The sequence below is a fragment of the Astyanax mexicanus genome, chromosome 1 (genome assembly GCF_023375975.1).
Source record: "Astyanax mexicanus isolate ESR-SI-001 chromosome 1, AstMex3_surface, whole genome shotgun sequence".
In the NCBI taxonomy this organism is placed as follows: domain Eukaryota; kingdom Metazoa; phylum Chordata; class Actinopteri; order Characiformes; family Acestrorhamphidae; genus Astyanax; species Astyanax mexicanus.
The window spans coordinates 48,993,198-49,010,198 of record NC_064408.1 but is presented as its reverse complement, the minus strand read 5'-3'; the positions used below and the strand labels follow the sequence as shown (position 1 = coordinate 49,010,198).

At 36.8% G+C, this 17,001-nt stretch overlaps 1 protein-coding gene across 1 annotated transcript in view; it reads right to left on the bottom strand.

Annotated features, from left to right (window-relative positions):
- Nucleotides 1-657: 657 nt before the first annotated feature.
- moxd1 (monooxygenase, DBH-like 1) overlaps nucleotides 658-17,001 on the bottom strand; it is a 61,085-nt gene continuing 44,741 nt past the window's right edge. The window contains exons 11-12 of the mRNA XM_007233468.4: nucleotides 2,714-2,882; nucleotides 658-1,789 (exon numbers count right to left, since the gene is read on the bottom strand). Coding sequence (XP_007233530.3) covers nucleotides 1,628-1,789; nucleotides 2,714-2,882 — 331 coding nt within the window. The 3' untranslated portion in view covers nucleotides 658-1,627. The remainder of the gene's footprint in view (nucleotides 1,790-2,713; nucleotides 2,883-17,001) is intronic.

Below are 17,001 nucleotides of genomic sequence, written 5' to 3'. Positions count from 1 at the left end.
ACAAAATGAATTAACATATTTTATTGAGATTTTAAGTAATAGACCAAAACCAAGTAGTACATAACTGTGCAGTGGAACGAAATGATAAAAGACATAAAAAAAAGACATCCAACCTGGCTAAGCTTGAGCTATTTTGCAAAGAAGAATGAGCAAAAATCTCAGTCTCTAGATGCACAAAGCTGGTACACACATAACCCAAAATTTTTACTGCGAAACGTGTGTCTACTAAGTACTGATATAAGAGGGCTGAATATTTCTGCACGTCGCACTTTTTAGATTTTTATTTTCTAAAAAAAAAAAATAATAATAAGAAAACCTTGAATAGCTTTGTTCCACTTCAGTTATGTGCTACTATTTGTTGTTCTATCCCTCAAAGGGCCCTATCGTAAACCTTGTGCAAGGCACGTTGAGACGCTCGTTGCTATTTTGTCAACATATATCTTTACGCCAATGTGGGTATTGGTCAGGAAGTAAGGTGTGTTCAGGTAAATTTATGGCAGCATGAAATACAGGTGCGCCACTGACTGATTAAAACCCTGACAACATTCAACAGTCAGTCAACCAATCCTATTTCAGGCATGCCGGAGTTCCGTGCACACTGTGCACCCTCAGCGCATGTACGTCCTCGCTCATTAAAAAACACACACATAGACACGCTGCAGTGTGCAAACCCGACTTTTAACTCAACAATACACAGAATAAAGAATAAAAATAACATTGCTGTTCTTTTAATTGAGCTGCTGGCGTACCTTCACAGTGTGAACGTGCAGTTCAGTATCCTCTGCTAAGCACTGTTAAGATACTAACGCATAAAAGTAAGAGTGCACCCGCCTCTTTAAGGGTATGAATGGCGAGTGACACACACATTGGTTTATTTCACGTCACACCCATGATTTATTAAGAAAATTAGTACATATCTGTTGCACGTTTTGAGCCTCTCAAGGCATAATTTTTGCACCTTTACGATACCAAAGACACATTGACACTCTCTAAATCCAGCGGTGTAATGCTTAATTGACCAATGTGCTACACAATGCGAAAATAGAGCCCAAAAATCTTAATAAAGTACATTTAGGTTTGTGGTTGATAAAGTGAACAAATTCTAAGGGGTATGAATACTTTTAGAAGCCACTGTGTGACAGCAGGTTCATTGGTAAGACCCTGCCAGATTTAATTGGAAAACACAGTTTCACACAGTTAAATCGTAAATGATGGTGTGACTATGCTTCTATTCGCTGCTCACTTCATTCAGAATGGAGCACAGGAATAAAGAAAATAGGCCCTTTGAAACACAGCTGCAGTCTTTGTGAGCTTCCAGCAACAGAGAGAGACTCGAGTGATAAATCAAACAATGCTTTGTAGTGCAACTAAAACATATAAATGGCTCTTTGTCAGAAGGGAGGAGTGCGGTTGGGGTGACTCATGTGGCGTCTTGTTAAATTTGGGTGAATCAGTGAATCAGTGTACTCACACACATGGTGACAGAGTGCACACTGGATCTGGTTTTGCTTCTGAAGAACTGTCATAAAAGTGATAAAGTGGTTTAAAATAAGTGTTGTAAAGTTTGTGAGAGCAGTGAGAGCAGGTCTATGCTGGGGTTTAGGGGAATAAGTGGTGTGTGCAGAAGTTAGAGCTGTAAGTGAATATGCAGCAGTAACAGAAGGCCTGTGATGATGAGAATATAAGGGACTATAGAATGCAGCTGAGCTTCAGAGCCATTCATGCACACTGCAACAGCAGGTGGTTCCATTGCTTTGGGCTTCGGCGGAGACACAATCATGCCCTGAATCTGAAAAGACAGAAAGAGAAGAGTTAAGGGTGACGTCAGAGCCATCAGCAGCAGCAGCAGCTCTATTCAGACTACTGGGCATGTGTTTAAAAGCTGTGTTTATTATAATGTTCTGACCATCAAAAAGAATGACTCAAACCTTTTTACCAGCCACAGATACATGTCAGTACATGCAGACAAACAGGAAACTGGAAAACATTTCAGTGTTTTAGTGATTGAGTTTGGGTTGTCCAACGATGGACAGATGTGGCCACAGGTTTAATTCCAACTTAGTAAGATTTATACCTCCTTCCACCTGTTTAATCAACTCTTCAAATTTTTTACCACTTGTAACTGGTATCCTGATGGCATTAAACAAATACTAAACCACTTCTGATAAGAGTGTGTGTCCATTACTATGCAACTTGTAGAAAAGTCCCTAGCAACTACACTATATACACTTAACATAATGAGTTTCTTTGATTTTACCAAATTTAAAACCTCTGGAATATAATCAAGAGGAAGATGGATGATCACAAGCCATCAAACCAAGCTAAACTGCTTGAATTTTTGCACCAGAAGTGGAATAAAGCTATTCAAAAACAGTGTGTAAGACTGGTGGTGGAGAACATGCCAAGATGCATAAAAACTGTGATTAAAAACCAGGGTTATTCCACCAAATAAATATATAATATTTGGGATTTAGGAGAATTGTTATCTGTAGTTTATAGAATAAAACAACAATGTTTATTTTACTCAAACATAAACCTATAAATAGCAAAATAAAAGAGACTGGTTCAGAAACTGAAGTGGTCTCTTAATTTGTCATAATATTTATATATATTTATTTAAACAGATATTATTGATCTCTTTAAGATTTGTGTATCAGAGGATATTTCTGACATATAATTGAGGCATGCCTGCTTTTTTTTTTTGGCCACTCACCATCCACTCCTCCTGGCCTATCTTACTGCAGCGCACATTCATAGGGAGATTCAGCACGACTTCATTGAAGGCCTTTCCTCTCTTCTTGGTCCATCGGAACTTGTCCATGGCTTCAGTGAAAGACAGGTTGCTGTATCTCTTGGGGCTTTTAATCATGAAAGGCCAGGTTCTGCAAAAAATGATTATAGTAAATTATTTTATTCGGTTATTATATAAAGTACAGGTGCAGTGATAATAACAGTAGGAGAACAATTAACACTATAGCCCAAATGGACACGCAGTTCAGTTTCTACTAATTACCAATTTTCATTTAAATGTATTTTTTTTTCTTTTCAGCTTCTGAAATGAGTTGAATCCACAATCAACTGAAGTGAACTCAAAGTAAAACTAATTCCTGTTAAGTTTGCTGAGCTACATTATTGTGAATGCAAGATCCAACTAGAGAATCTAGGGGAAAAAAAAAGAAAAGAAAATCAGATACACACATCCATACATTTAAAACACTCAGCATATTAACAAACTGATCTTGTTACATAACTTACATAACTGTTCTTTTTTTTGTATATGAAACAGACTCTGACCTTTTCAACACAGTGGGAACCTTATTAAAATGATTTAATACTATTGAAACTAGGATTTTTAGCTTAGTTTTATTCATTAAAATTGGTAAAAAAAAAAAATATATACGTATATATGTATGTGTATATATATATATATATATATATATATATATATATATATATATATATATATATATATATATATAATTTTTTTTTTCTAAAATGGAAAATAAATGGTTTAGTACTGGTTATCATTTTGCTTATATTTTGTCAAAACAAGTGAAGTAATCCAAAATGCAGAATTATTATAAAAAATGTCTAAAGCAGTAAAACACTTGTCCCCCCCAATATAAGTAAATAATTGCAAATAGACAGCTTTCCATGTATTGTGTTCCTATGTATAATGTATATAGCTAATTGATTTTTTGTAAATGTAAATAATGCAATGAAAAAGACACAATACTATTACAGGAGATAACTCAATACTTAGAATACTAGTTCAGAGGATGGGTATATGTTTTCTGATACATTTTGGATTGAACCCATCAAATACAAACTGAAATTGTTTCATTCCTTTCAGTTTTAGCTATGACTAATTATGTTAATTTATGTTAAACATTTTGTATCATTTTTTTGGATGGTCCATTTTAGACTCATACTAGATATTCAACAAACATTCATTTTACAATAAAATTAAATGTAACTAAGTTGAATGTAAATTATTCTCAATAGAACCTAACCTTACACCTAAGCTTAACTTCAACTCAAACCTGAACCTAAACCTTAAATCTAACTTTAAATCTAACCTTAAAATCGATGTTTAATATGTTAAGATTAGCGTTAGATGTACAGTTACATGCAATAAAGAGTAATTTACTTTCACCCTAGAGTTCAGTTTAGTAGTTCATTTAATAGCCATTTAATAGAAGTTTAGAAGACATTTAGTTGAGCTTTAGTTGGCTGTCTATAAAGCATCTACAATGGACTGTTCAAATAAAGTGTTAGAAAACATTTTACTTACAACGAAAAGCTAATCTAAATAGAAATGCAAACCGTTTTTACTTGTATATAAGGAAATGGGTTAATTTGTTCACTTATACTTGTATACTTATACTACTACTACTAATAACTACTGTATGTAAATATGCAAAGCGTCAAAAAAAAAAATTGGACAATGAAAAACGGGGAGGGTGAAAGACTCACACACAGTTATCCCAGCTTACACAGCTACGGCCACAGTGGGAGAGGTAGTGCTGGGAAATCGCACACTGATTACAAACACCATTGTAATGTTGGGCCAGATGAGGGGGATGATTCTTCATGTGTTTATATATCTCTTTGTGTGTGTGTTGAGTAAAATAGCCAGTGGGCACAATTCAATGACACAATAAATATAACTGGACTCCATAGCACTAAACATAATGTGTATGTTTTAAACTGTACTCTATGTAAATAGCCTGGTTAAAGCACTACATTCTCGTGAGGTTAGTGTGTGTGTTTGTGTGTGTCCATATACGTGATCGAGTCGACTGTAAGCCCTGAAAATCCACTTCATTCCTGCAACTAAGCACGAACCAAGCCCAGGAGGGGAAGTAAACACACAAGCTGGGCCCATCAGATGGTTTCCATTTCAAAGCACACCCCCACCAAAACATACACACTCATACACACACACACTTACACTCACAAACACACACCTCACACCCCTACAATGAACAAACATGCTCCCTCACATGCAAACAAACACATGTGCATAGGCATATAATCAAAAATGCATGCATTTTAATGCATTTCTCAAGCCCCCTGCCTCCCTGGTTTCTGTCCGCTTTTCTTTTTCTCTAACTTTCTCACTTTAACGAGACTGGCTGGTAGGCTGATTTAATTCAGATTTCAACTTCTTTTTCAATTTCTTTTTGCCACAATAATAATTATATTTAATTTATTCAATGCTATGCAGAGTAAACTGCATTTAAATTTATTTAATGCTGACACATCCAATTACCAGCATTAAGAAAAGAAAACTACACAGAACCCTGAACAACTAAACCGCTCGTTACTCTTATTACAGCTTCTCTTTTTATGAGACTCTCTTTCAGGGGATTCTGCAGAAGACTACTGTTGTTCGTTTTTTTTTTTTTTTTTTAACAGACTGAAAGTTCAGAGGTTGGAACGTTTATGATTCTAAGTATTTAAATATGTATTCAAAGTATTTTAAGTCCTTTTTTTTACCACTAAAAACATTACATAGTTTAGGTGTATACTTGCTTTTCAAATATCCTTGCCCTGGACAGCTCATACTTTTCTGCTCAAAATCCAAAAAGCCAACAGTAGTAAACCAATACCAAGCATGAAAAGCGATGCTGATTTGGATGATAAAGATCTTCCCACAGTGGACGTATAAACACAAACACCTGGGGTTGATTTGATCTGAAGCTGAAAGTGCTGTTTATGTTTAAGTGGGAGCGGATTTTTGGTGGTCTATAAGGTCTTGCATGGTGGCCATAACCACCTTTTTTCTGTATCTTCGAATATTTTCGAAAAAAATATTTTCCTTTTGCAATTTGATTGTTATAACATAATAAAATACCTAGGGTGTTTTTTTTTTTTTTTTTTTACTCAAAATTAAATACTGAAGGCTGGTCTCAGGCTGCACTGAAAGCTCTGAATGAGTTTTTTATAATCATTTTGTGCATTTGCCTGGAACCAAGTTAATTTTGAACAATTTTGATGTCCAAAACACCTGCTTGCTCAATGTTTTATCCAAAAGATTCCCCCCCTCTGTTGTCAAGACATCCTTCACTCTCCTGAGAAGGCTTTTCACTAGATTGTAAAGCATTGCATTCAGTCATAAGAGCAATTGTTATATTAGGTACTAATAATGTACAAATAATAGTTCCATCTCCTCTCAACACTACTGGAAGGAGTTCCTTCATGCTGGAGAATGCGATTTCTTTTCACAGCCCAATTATTTGTGGCTTTATACCCATATACACCCACCAAAGATCACATTCAGCTGCTTTTAGCACCGTTAGAAGCTCATTCAAAAAGAATGAGCTTCTTACACCTCTTTAATGTAATTTCTGGCAACTTTTTATTTGCCGACTGCTCCAGGGCTTTCATATTTAAACAGTGTTGGGAGTAACGGCGTTAAAACTAACGGCGTTACTAACACCGTTACTTTTTTCAGTAACGAGTAAACTAACTAATTACTCTGACTGTAACTATAACGCCGTTACCATGTCCAACACCCAGTTACTGCACGTTACTTTAGCCGCTCTATTAACTTTTTTTTTTTACTTCGCTTTGCCCTGGTTAACCCCTCCTCTGTCCGGTGAACTTGAGCTTCTGGCCGCTGTGCCTGTGGGTTGGCGTGGTGAAGTGAGGCACAATTGTGACGATTTGCGTGCTCTAATCAATTCAGTGATTGCCGTGGACAACCCAAGTTCCGATTTAAGGACGTTAAGCTCTTTTTAGCTGCTCCGGTTTTTGTGGTGCTGCTGCTTTCTATTTTAGAGCTTAGATTCTCTGCCCGAATCCCACCTGACCCGAGGACCGACCCGAAATCGGGCTCCTATTTTTATTTTATATAAAGCTCTGGTGTGATAATCACAATGTAACCAATTATTATTGTTCACTAAAGCGAACGAAATAGCGAAAACTGAAAGTGAAAAAACATTTGTGTTAACTGAATCTAATAAAAACGGTAATTAAAAGGAAAAACATAACTATCTCGAACGATATTTTGTGTTTATAAAACTAACTAAAACTAACTGAAATTACTGATAGAATACCCTCATTTTCGTGTTTAATTTATTTATAAGCGCTGTTGTACAGCGGAGTTATACAGCGGGCGGTGTTGTGCCGAGCGCGCGGCGCCTCGTGGTTCGTGGCGTTAGTTCTTGTGTAAAGCGCTCGCGCTAGCAGCAAAATACGACAGAAAACACTGAAAAACTGCACAATTATGTATGGGATTACAATATGAGCGCCAGGCAGATGAAAGAGAAACAGCAGATACAGTGTGTGAGATGTGTGAAAACTAATAAAAACTAGCAAGCCCACCCTAAAAACTTACTGAACAGATAAAATAAAAACAAAATAAAATTAAACTATAATAAAAATGAAATATGTAATCACGTAGCTCTGGGCGCACGTGAACTCCTCCGCGTTTGACTTGCAGCACTGTTTTTAGCTGTTCTTAAAAATCATTTAAATTAAATAATAGTTCTATGCTTCAATGTTACAGTGTTAATTAACATAATTCTGATTATATTTCGCTCATTCAATCAGACCGAAAACAGACAGTTTATGGGGCGGATCGGGTCGGCTCGGGCTCATAATGACAGTTCATGGTTCGGGTTGGGTCGGGCTCTGGCAGAACGTGCACGTTTTGGGCCGATCTAAGCTCTATTCTCTTTTGGTGAAGCTGTTATATTAATACCATTTAACTGTCATTAGATTGTTGTTTTTGTCCATTATTTTGTTTTATATATACATATTTCTTTTGAGTGTGGCTTGGTTTGTTAAATTTCATCCCCAGACGCGTTTTTTCCGTTTTTTTTTCAGTATTACAAGTTTTAGTAATTTTCTTTGGTTGTGTGGAGAATTTCGTTTTGTTTTTTTGAAATTCGTTAGACTATATTTTTGTCAACATTTTGGGTTTATTTTCGTTTGTTATTTTTCTAATAATAATAGTAAATGCATAATTGATTTCCTTTTTTTTTTTGACGGGCGAGTAATAAAAAGTAACGCGATAGATACTTTTACTGGTAACTAATTACTTTTATAGTGGAGTAACTCCGTTAGTAACTCAGTTACTTTTTTGGAGAAGTAACGAGTAACTATAACTAATTACTTTTTCAAAGTAACGTGCCCAACACTGTATTTAAAGGATACCATATCTAAACATCTGTTTTGAGATCTCTCTTCAATTGTTTTATAGGATTTAGATTTCTGGTTTTGTCTTCAGTTTTGGGTGAGACCCAGCTTTCTCACACTGGGCCCTACACTACACTCCAAAATGATGGGCTAGTCTTCAGACTTCCTAATGTCATACATACAGTAAAGTCATTCAGTGCCAGAAGTGGCAAAACATGTTAATACTCCACCATGTTTGATTATTGGGTGCGAGTGAGAGAGAGTGAGTGGTTGAAAGACAGTTCTTTTCTGTAAAGACCTCATTTTGGATGTCTGTGCAACAATGTGTCCTATTAAAAAGATCTGTTTTGGTCGCAGGTTTTGTCTTTTCTCTGTGGGTTCCTCCTGGGTCTCCTACCATAGCATTCCTTTTCTTTCAGATGGTGATGGATAGTGTTAGCTGATACTGTTGTACCTTGCATCTGCAAGTCAGGGTGAATTTGTCTGGAAGCTGATTTCGGTTCTTTACCCAACTGTCCATTTATTTTCCTCTTCTGTCCACCTCCAGAGACTTTAGCTACTTATGCCAAGCTCAGACTACACGACATTTTTGTCCCTCACAATGTTCACTATGTCAGATTAAGCAGTTATTTTCGTTTTCGTTTCGTATTTTTCTGTTTCTCTGGTCCTGCGAACTTTATTTTCCCATGTTTACATCTGTGCGCCACAGAACGCTCTGTCTTCCTATTGGTCAGAGTCAGGCAGCACGTCGCGGAGCATGTCAAACTAGGCGATAAAATACAAAAAAATTTAACATGCTAGTCTTTCCGTCGGACGCTCTGACAGCGTCGCTCGCGTCAAATTACTGATCTTTGACTGTCACACTACACGGACCTTTGTCGCTCGCGACAATGAAATTCGGATCCGACGCACGCAATGTGTCTGCACCGACAAAATCGGGTCAAAATCGGGCTAAAATCGTGTAGTCTGATCCGGGCATAAGCCTTTTAATATCATTGAGCACAGTGGACACAGCAACATAAGTCCATATCTGGAGATGTTTTCTTTGTTTTCTTATTTTCATGCAAAGTGTGGTACAGAGACGTGTGATGGAAGGTGTTTATTGAAATGATTCATAATCAATGACGTGTGATGATTCATAAACAATGACGACTATTAATGATATTACTTTTTGTTCCATGCGATGATAATGTGTACTCAGGAGCATATCTAAGATGCTGAGTGAGAGTTTTTCTATCTGGGGAAAGCTGTGTGTGTCTATGTATGTGTGCACGTCACGGATTGTTCTGTCTACAATTCTGGCGCCAGGGTCATTTTTCCTTCTGCTTGCGGTGTTTTGAGAACCAGTCTGATATGCTCACTAAGGGATTATGTCATACCACCTGTCAGAAGAAGTTGACGTGTCACAATGGTGGCACTGTGCCCATAATTGGGAAGTAAGGGATGGGAGGATCTAAAAGGTATAAAGAGAGCATGGCACTCTTGCAAGGCAGGAGTTCACTCTGTATTCGGTACGTGTGGCTTCTCAATAAATCTTGTTACTCATTCTGATCAAGACTCAGAGACTCTGAAAATTTCTTTCTTCCTGTCATTATTTTCCACCACAATTTGGCGTCACGGAACAGGATGAGCATGGTCTTGCGGCGGAGGGGGAGAGACTAAGCACCTGCCGAGGACGCTCTCCAGCAAAACAGCTGGGCCCCAGAAGCAAGGGAAAATTCCACAGAATAAGGACGAAGTACCGCGGGGGCAGGTGCGGCCTCTCACCCCTCATTCGCAAATCCAGGCCTCATCAACAAACATTGGTGGTGAGTGACAGGTTAACTAATTTACTCATTAAGGAAATTTTAAATGTAAAAATTGTTCTTAAATTAATTTACTCCCCTCCATCCTTCCTTCAGCACTCCGCCCTGGACAGTGTATAGTTACATGACGGTGTACAAGACTAGCCTGGTCATAGCGAGGCCTTTATTGATGTATGTAAATATATCTTTGAAGTTAAAGAGAAGACTAGCCTGGTCATAGCGAGGCCTCTATTGATAGACGTGTCATTAGAGTAATAGGTCCCGGGACCGTGGGGAGGAGTGCATAAATAATACTAATAGTACAGGGTACTGATTGTGTATTAAGCAGGGATAGAAGAAGGAAGGTGAGACGTGATTATTGGGGCTAAATTACTCTGAGTCATTAAAATCGAATGAGAGAACAAAATGGGATCCCAAGTAACTAAAGAATTGAAACTTAATCCAAAAATTCATGATACAGCTCTTTTCAATCAAATGAGCCAAGACTATATGTGTGTGTGTGTGTGTGTTTATGTAGTGTTGTTCAAAGGTTTTGGAATCATTAGCATATAAACCCAATATACATATATTAAAGTAGGGCAGAATATTGAGCCATGCTGGAACTGTTCAATGTAACATGTTTCATTATCTTTATGGAGAATGCTGTAGAATTCTGAGGATGACAGTTTAGTGAATATGTGAGACTGCTTCATGTTTAAATAGTAGTGATGAGTTATGTACAAATGTCCACATTGTGAAAGTCATCCCTGATTGAAACAGAAAAGAGATGAGGATTCCAGGCTTTTGATACAATGTGTGTGTGTGTGTTTCTGCGTGTGTTGAATAAAGCAGTGAGAGAGATAGACAAAACATCTCTTCTCTGCTATCTTCTATCACATTTGGTGTGTGTGTGTGTGTGTGTGTGTGTCTGTGCGTGTGTGTAAGTGTGTATGTTTCTAACATTTGTCTAACTCTGATATTCTATAAGCGAATCTAATGATGAATATAATGTGTGTGTGGCTGTGTCAGAATCGCTCCCTATTCCAGAAATAGTGCACTATATAGTGTAAAACCATTTTTGCAATACTGTTTAAAAACCGCAGCAGTACATTCTGTTCCCTATATAGTTCACTATGAAAAACCTAATGCATCACAAAATTTAGAAATTCCAAAATATACTATAATGCAATGCAGTGCTGTTGTATTAGACGTCCTCAGAGCAGGACAAACATGGTTTATTGTTTGGTTGTTCCATAATTCGTTTAGTAAATAGAAAATGCTACATAGTGAAAGAGTTAATGAGTGAGCCATTCTGAACACAGCTTCTGTCTTCATGTGGTTTAGGCCTTTTCTATTATTATTCTTTTCTTATTGAGACTGATTTCAGCTCAGTCTCAGCTGAATGAGATTTAAAGAATACACATATCTAATTTCTCTAGTGGTTCTCATGTATCTCAGTCTATGCTGATCTTTTGATTCTCTTAATGAGGATGGTAGATTTTAGAAACCAGTAAGGAAAGATCTTACTTTCTTTGGAAAGCTTTAATTTGACAAACTTAATATTGTATCTATTACGAGCTGCAGTGAATTGGGTCTCTCTTTCTGACTTTTAAACAAGGAGACATCAGATGTTTTAAAAAAAAAAAAAAAAAAAATGGAGCTTTTTGTTTTGCTTTCCATATGTTTTCTATTTCTCGCAATGAAGAACTTGCTTGCATATTCTTGGCTATATTTTGAGTCCCCATCAGAGCACAACAATATAATGTTAATGTTTATACAGTTTAGAAATATCAAGCATCGTTTGGCTGGAAATAATTTTTGTTTTAGTTATTTCATGAGGCTAAACAATTTTTAACCATGTTAGAATTCCTTTCAGGATTTCTTTTTTATTATTATTTTTTTCTTTTAAGGTTTTTTTTGGAGGGATTTTTCTCTTTTGACTGATTGTTGCTCAGTGCTGTTTTCTGGGTGTTTGAGAAGGCGGGGGTGGTGCTCATCACAGGAGTTTTGACCCTCAGAGACAGGGTCCTCTGCAACAGTACTGTGAACATCATCTGAACCAGAGCACTTCATGAGGAGAGTCTCAGATGAGAGACAGCTGTCGGTCGATGGCTGGACTGCGTCTTCACCGGACCTGCTGTGATTGAAATGTTACAGCACTGGTCCAGGAAACTGGTTTCAGATCTGGAAGAACTGAGCGATCAGAGACCGCTTCAGACAGCACCTGCTCAACCATCAACACCACCCACCCCCATCAGCCAATCAGCCCAGTGGATCCACACCTCAGCCTGAGCCAGCAACAGAGACGTGAGACCAGATTTTTTTTATTTTTATTTTTATGCCTGTTTCTTTTTTTATTAAAAGGAGTGATTTTTATTTCATTTTTGATGTTTATGCCTCATGTAGAACATGTTTGGTTAAACTTTAAATCTGGTGGTGACTCAAATTATGACTGTTTTACCTTTCTTTTTAAGGAAAAACGGGAGGTTTTAGCTATTTTTGTTTCTCTTTTAAATAGTGTTAATAATAATAATAATATCTAGTTCAGGAAAAAAATCTTTAATTTCATTGTAAACAGTAGCCAAGCATGGTTGCTGGGCAGATTAATACATTAGAGGCCTATCACTTATTGGCCCTCAATTTTTTTTTACTGAAAAGTTCTTTTAGGTTTACATTATGTAATTTATGTTGCCTAATGACTATGATTTGTATAAAACATTTTTAATAACAATCATCTCCATTAAGGCTTATGTAAGGGAAGTTGTTTACTGGCTTTTGACAAAATTAATACATATAAACTCAGATGTAGTTGTAACTAGCTAAAGTAACCAAGCATGCTGGCTTAAATAAAAATCAACCATTTAAAATCTTATTAATACATCAATGTAGACTATCAACTACAAAAAGAGCTTTGCTTGCTCCAAAAGTTTTTAAAAAATATATATATAGGGTAAGATAGAAATCTTTCTCTTATATGTGCATTAATATTAATGCTAAATTAATTCAATATATATAATAATAACTAGCTTGCTAAACCACCAGCTAACAGTCTTGCAACTATGCCAAACAAGTGAAACTTAAATATGTTTTTATTTTTTGCAATTAATTTACAGGTAGCACAGTTCGCAAAAATATATATTGGAACTGAACAAGGAAAATAAATATTAGGCCAATAACTTCAAACAGGACCACTGCAGCTCATAGCTTCAAAATCACTGTCATAGGAACTAGTTAGTCTAAACTTAGGTGGACCATGCCTACAACAGCTTGTGGACACAACTCCACACACATTTAAATTCTAACATCAGCCAAATGTTTTTAGACTCAAGTTAACAGATGGAAAATAAGTTTACGAAGGATATAGAGGAAATGCACTGACTGCATCATACTCATCAGTGTTTTGGAAGAACTGAACTCTCTACTCAATAACTAAAATAAAAAGGGGGTGTTTTATGCTCTTTGTGTGTTCGCCCTCAAATAACAGCACTAATCAGACTAAATATTCTGAACAATGCTTTAAGGATTTCTGAGTATGTGTAAAGTTGAGGATTGTTTGTCTACAGATTGGCATTAAGAATTTTGGCACATAACAAAATATTTTAAAATAAATAAAACTAAGATTAATCTGAAGTGCACCAATAAGTTTTAGATGTGCTTCAAAGGAAGAACTGGGTGATCCCTGATGGATATAAACTGATAGAGAGTTACAAATCTTTGGTGCATAAATACAGAATGCAACGCTAAATGTTCTCAACAAATGAGCTGGAATTGTCGATCTGTCAGGAGTCCTGATATATACTTAGCTGCTAAGCCATTAAGAGACTTTTACACTTTTCACACTAAATGAATATTAAAATCCAATCTAAATAATCTTCTCTCTTTTTTTGTGTGAGTTAGAACTGTAGCTGCAGCATTTTGACCACGATGTAATTTGTAAATTGTAGAGAATAATAATTGTAATCCAGAGAATAATGCATTACAATACTCTAATCAAAACAAAGGTGTAGATCAGCTTCTCAGCATCTAGTGTAAGAAAATGTCTAATTAATGTATAAAAAATATATACATTATTGTGGTTGAAGATTAAATTAGACAATGTGAAAGGTTAAAAGAAAATAAGAAGGCATTTGATAAATAAATGTTGAGACTATGTATTCTATAGTCTAGAGCGAAAACAGTGACAATGTTGAAAAACATTGACTTGATTTTAACACTTTTAAACTTCATGTTGTAATTCTGGAAAAAAAAAAAAAGAGAAAGTTAATGTAGTAAAATTTGTTTATGAATCTTCTCAGATCCATGGTGGGCATGACGAGGCAGGGAGAGTCCGGCGTGGGGACTGGTGTGCAATAGGCCCCAGCATGTCCACAGCTGAGATGAAGAAACACTTGTTCTCATACTCTGTATGCGGACACTTGTCATGACTCCCGGGGCTTCTTAGGCGTTATGTAGACCATCATGGAATCTTGGATGATTCCATTTGGTCTAGAAGGGGGGAGTGAAGGGTGTGATTGGAGATAACCACACCTTCACACTCTTATTCTTAAATGTTTTATACATTTATATATACAGTTATTATTTTTACTGTTCACTTTATAATTCACTTAAAGACCTTATGATCTTTGCTCTCTTTTTAACTGTCACTATGACAAGGCTTTGGAGGTTGTTTTTTTTTACTTTTTTCAGGAATCAGGAAGGTCAGAGTGTTTTCATCAACAGTGAGAGCTGTGAGGAGAATGTGACCCTGAGTGGCAGAGAAGCTTCACTGCTGTTCTGCTGTTCTGGGACCAGTGCATATGAACTAGGAGACAACAAGTTATCTGAGTGAAGTGCTGGAAACCTCTCCTCAGATAGCCAGAAGATCTTTACATCCACTCTTTTCCTCTGTTTCCTCTTCTCACAGACTTTAGGACGCTTAAGGACTGTCTGCTGTGTTCATGAAGGACACAGTGCTGAACAACATCATGATAAGAACCTGTTGCTCAGACAGGCTGGAGCGGATCACGTCATTAAAACTGGACAACATGCTGTTAACTGGACTCTGCTGACGTAATCATATTGATAAGTTCTGTACAATCACATGTCATTTGCAAAATGTATAACTGCTTGGATGAAGTATGAGGAATTCTCTCTGGCCCTCGACTGGCTTTAGTTTATTTCTTTCTTTCTCTCTCTCTCTCTCTCTCTCTCTCTCTCTCTCTCTCTCTCTCTCTCTCTCTCTCTCTATGGGTTGCAAATGTGTTGATCTATCGAGATTTTATTTGTTGATGTACTTTTACTCTTTTCTAATATATATCTATTAATTTTTGTTCCGCCATATGCAGAAGAAAGGCCAGTTCCTGCAAGTTGCAGTAGATACAATGGAGTTAGATACTGCATTTAGGCTGGACCGTTTGTTTGATGAAGGTAAAGAAAATTATCTGTAAAAAATTATTATTGATTCAGAATCAAAGGGGGGAGTGTGATGGAAGGTGTTTATTGAAATGATTCATAATCAATGACGTGTGATGATTCATAAACAATGACGACTATTAATGATATTACTTTTTGTTCCATGCGATGATAATGTGTACTCAGGAGCATATCTAAGATGCTGAGTGAGAGTTTTTCTATCTGGGGAAAGCTGTGTGTGTCTATGTATGTGTGCACGTCACGGATTGTTCTGTCTACAATTCTGGCGCCAGGGTCATTTTTCCTTCTGCTTGCGGTGTTTTGAGAACCAGTCTGATATGCTCACTAAGGGATTATGTCATACCACCTGTCAGAAGAAGTTGACGTGTCACAATGGTGGCACTGTGCCCATAATTGGGAAGTAAGGGATGGGAGGATCTAAAAGGTATAAAGAGAGCATGGCACTCTTGCAAGGCAGGAGTTCACTCTGTATTCGGTACGTGTGGCTTCTCAATAAATCTTGTTACTCATTCTGATCAAGACTCAGAGACTCTGAAAATTTCTTTCTTCCTGTCATTATTTTCCACCACAGACGCAACGACTTTTATACGGATTTTAGACTTGCTAGTAGGGCTGCAACAAATTAAAATCTGATATGAAATTTAAAAGGCATTTTAGGCAATCTAGATTTTGTTTAAACATGGAAAGTACTGATATTTAGTGATTAAATACGTATTATACAACAGTTAGTTCCGACCTCACAATCTGATTGGTAGACTGAAGTGTTTTAATGGGGTTGACATTTGTGAAAACAGCACAACATTCTCACACTAAATCTGTATCACTCCGCAGACGCGTTGCTGTGTAACATCATGTACACACACAACATTTTAGTATCATCACCTCCCCAGCATGAGCCGCAGCAGGAACATTAGCTTAGCACAAGCTAGCACCGAGCCAAGACATGCTCACCCGCAGCCTGCAGCGCAGACTTGTCAATTCATCAGTTACCTCGGTCGCAGTCTGATAGCTGGAACGGTAACCAGAGAGGCTAAGCTAAGTTAAGCTAAAGCTAAGCTAAAGTAAGCTATGCTAACCTAACCTAGCCCTGCAGGCGCAGCTAGCCTGACAGTTAGCTAACAGACACCACCAATCAAACAAACAGAAATGATCACAAGCGTGCAGCTTTCACATGAAGACGACTCCACGGAACAAGAGAGGAGAGTTTTAGCATTATTTCACGCTCCTAATGTTTACCAACCCCCTTAATCCCCAATTTTGATTTCAAGCTAACATTTTTGGTGTTACCCTGTATAAACCATACATCGTTTTGTAGTTACAGGTCTGTTATAGTTCACTTGTTGTGGAACTACTTTTTGGCAGAAAGCACAAGACTGTATTAAAGCATATTTATTTTTTTGAGGGTCTTTTATTTTCTTTCATTTTGTGTAAAAAAAAAAAAAAGCAATTTTGTTTAAAAAAAAAAAAGCAATATCGTACCCCGCACTTTGTGTAATATGAGACTGTTACAAATTAACAATTAGTCGACAATGAAATTTGTAGTCTACATATTTAAATAATCAATATTGTTGTTTATATCGACTAATCCTTGCAGCCCTACTTGCTAGCAACTATTACTTTCCAGACAAGCAAATAAAAAAAAAACATCATATGATGT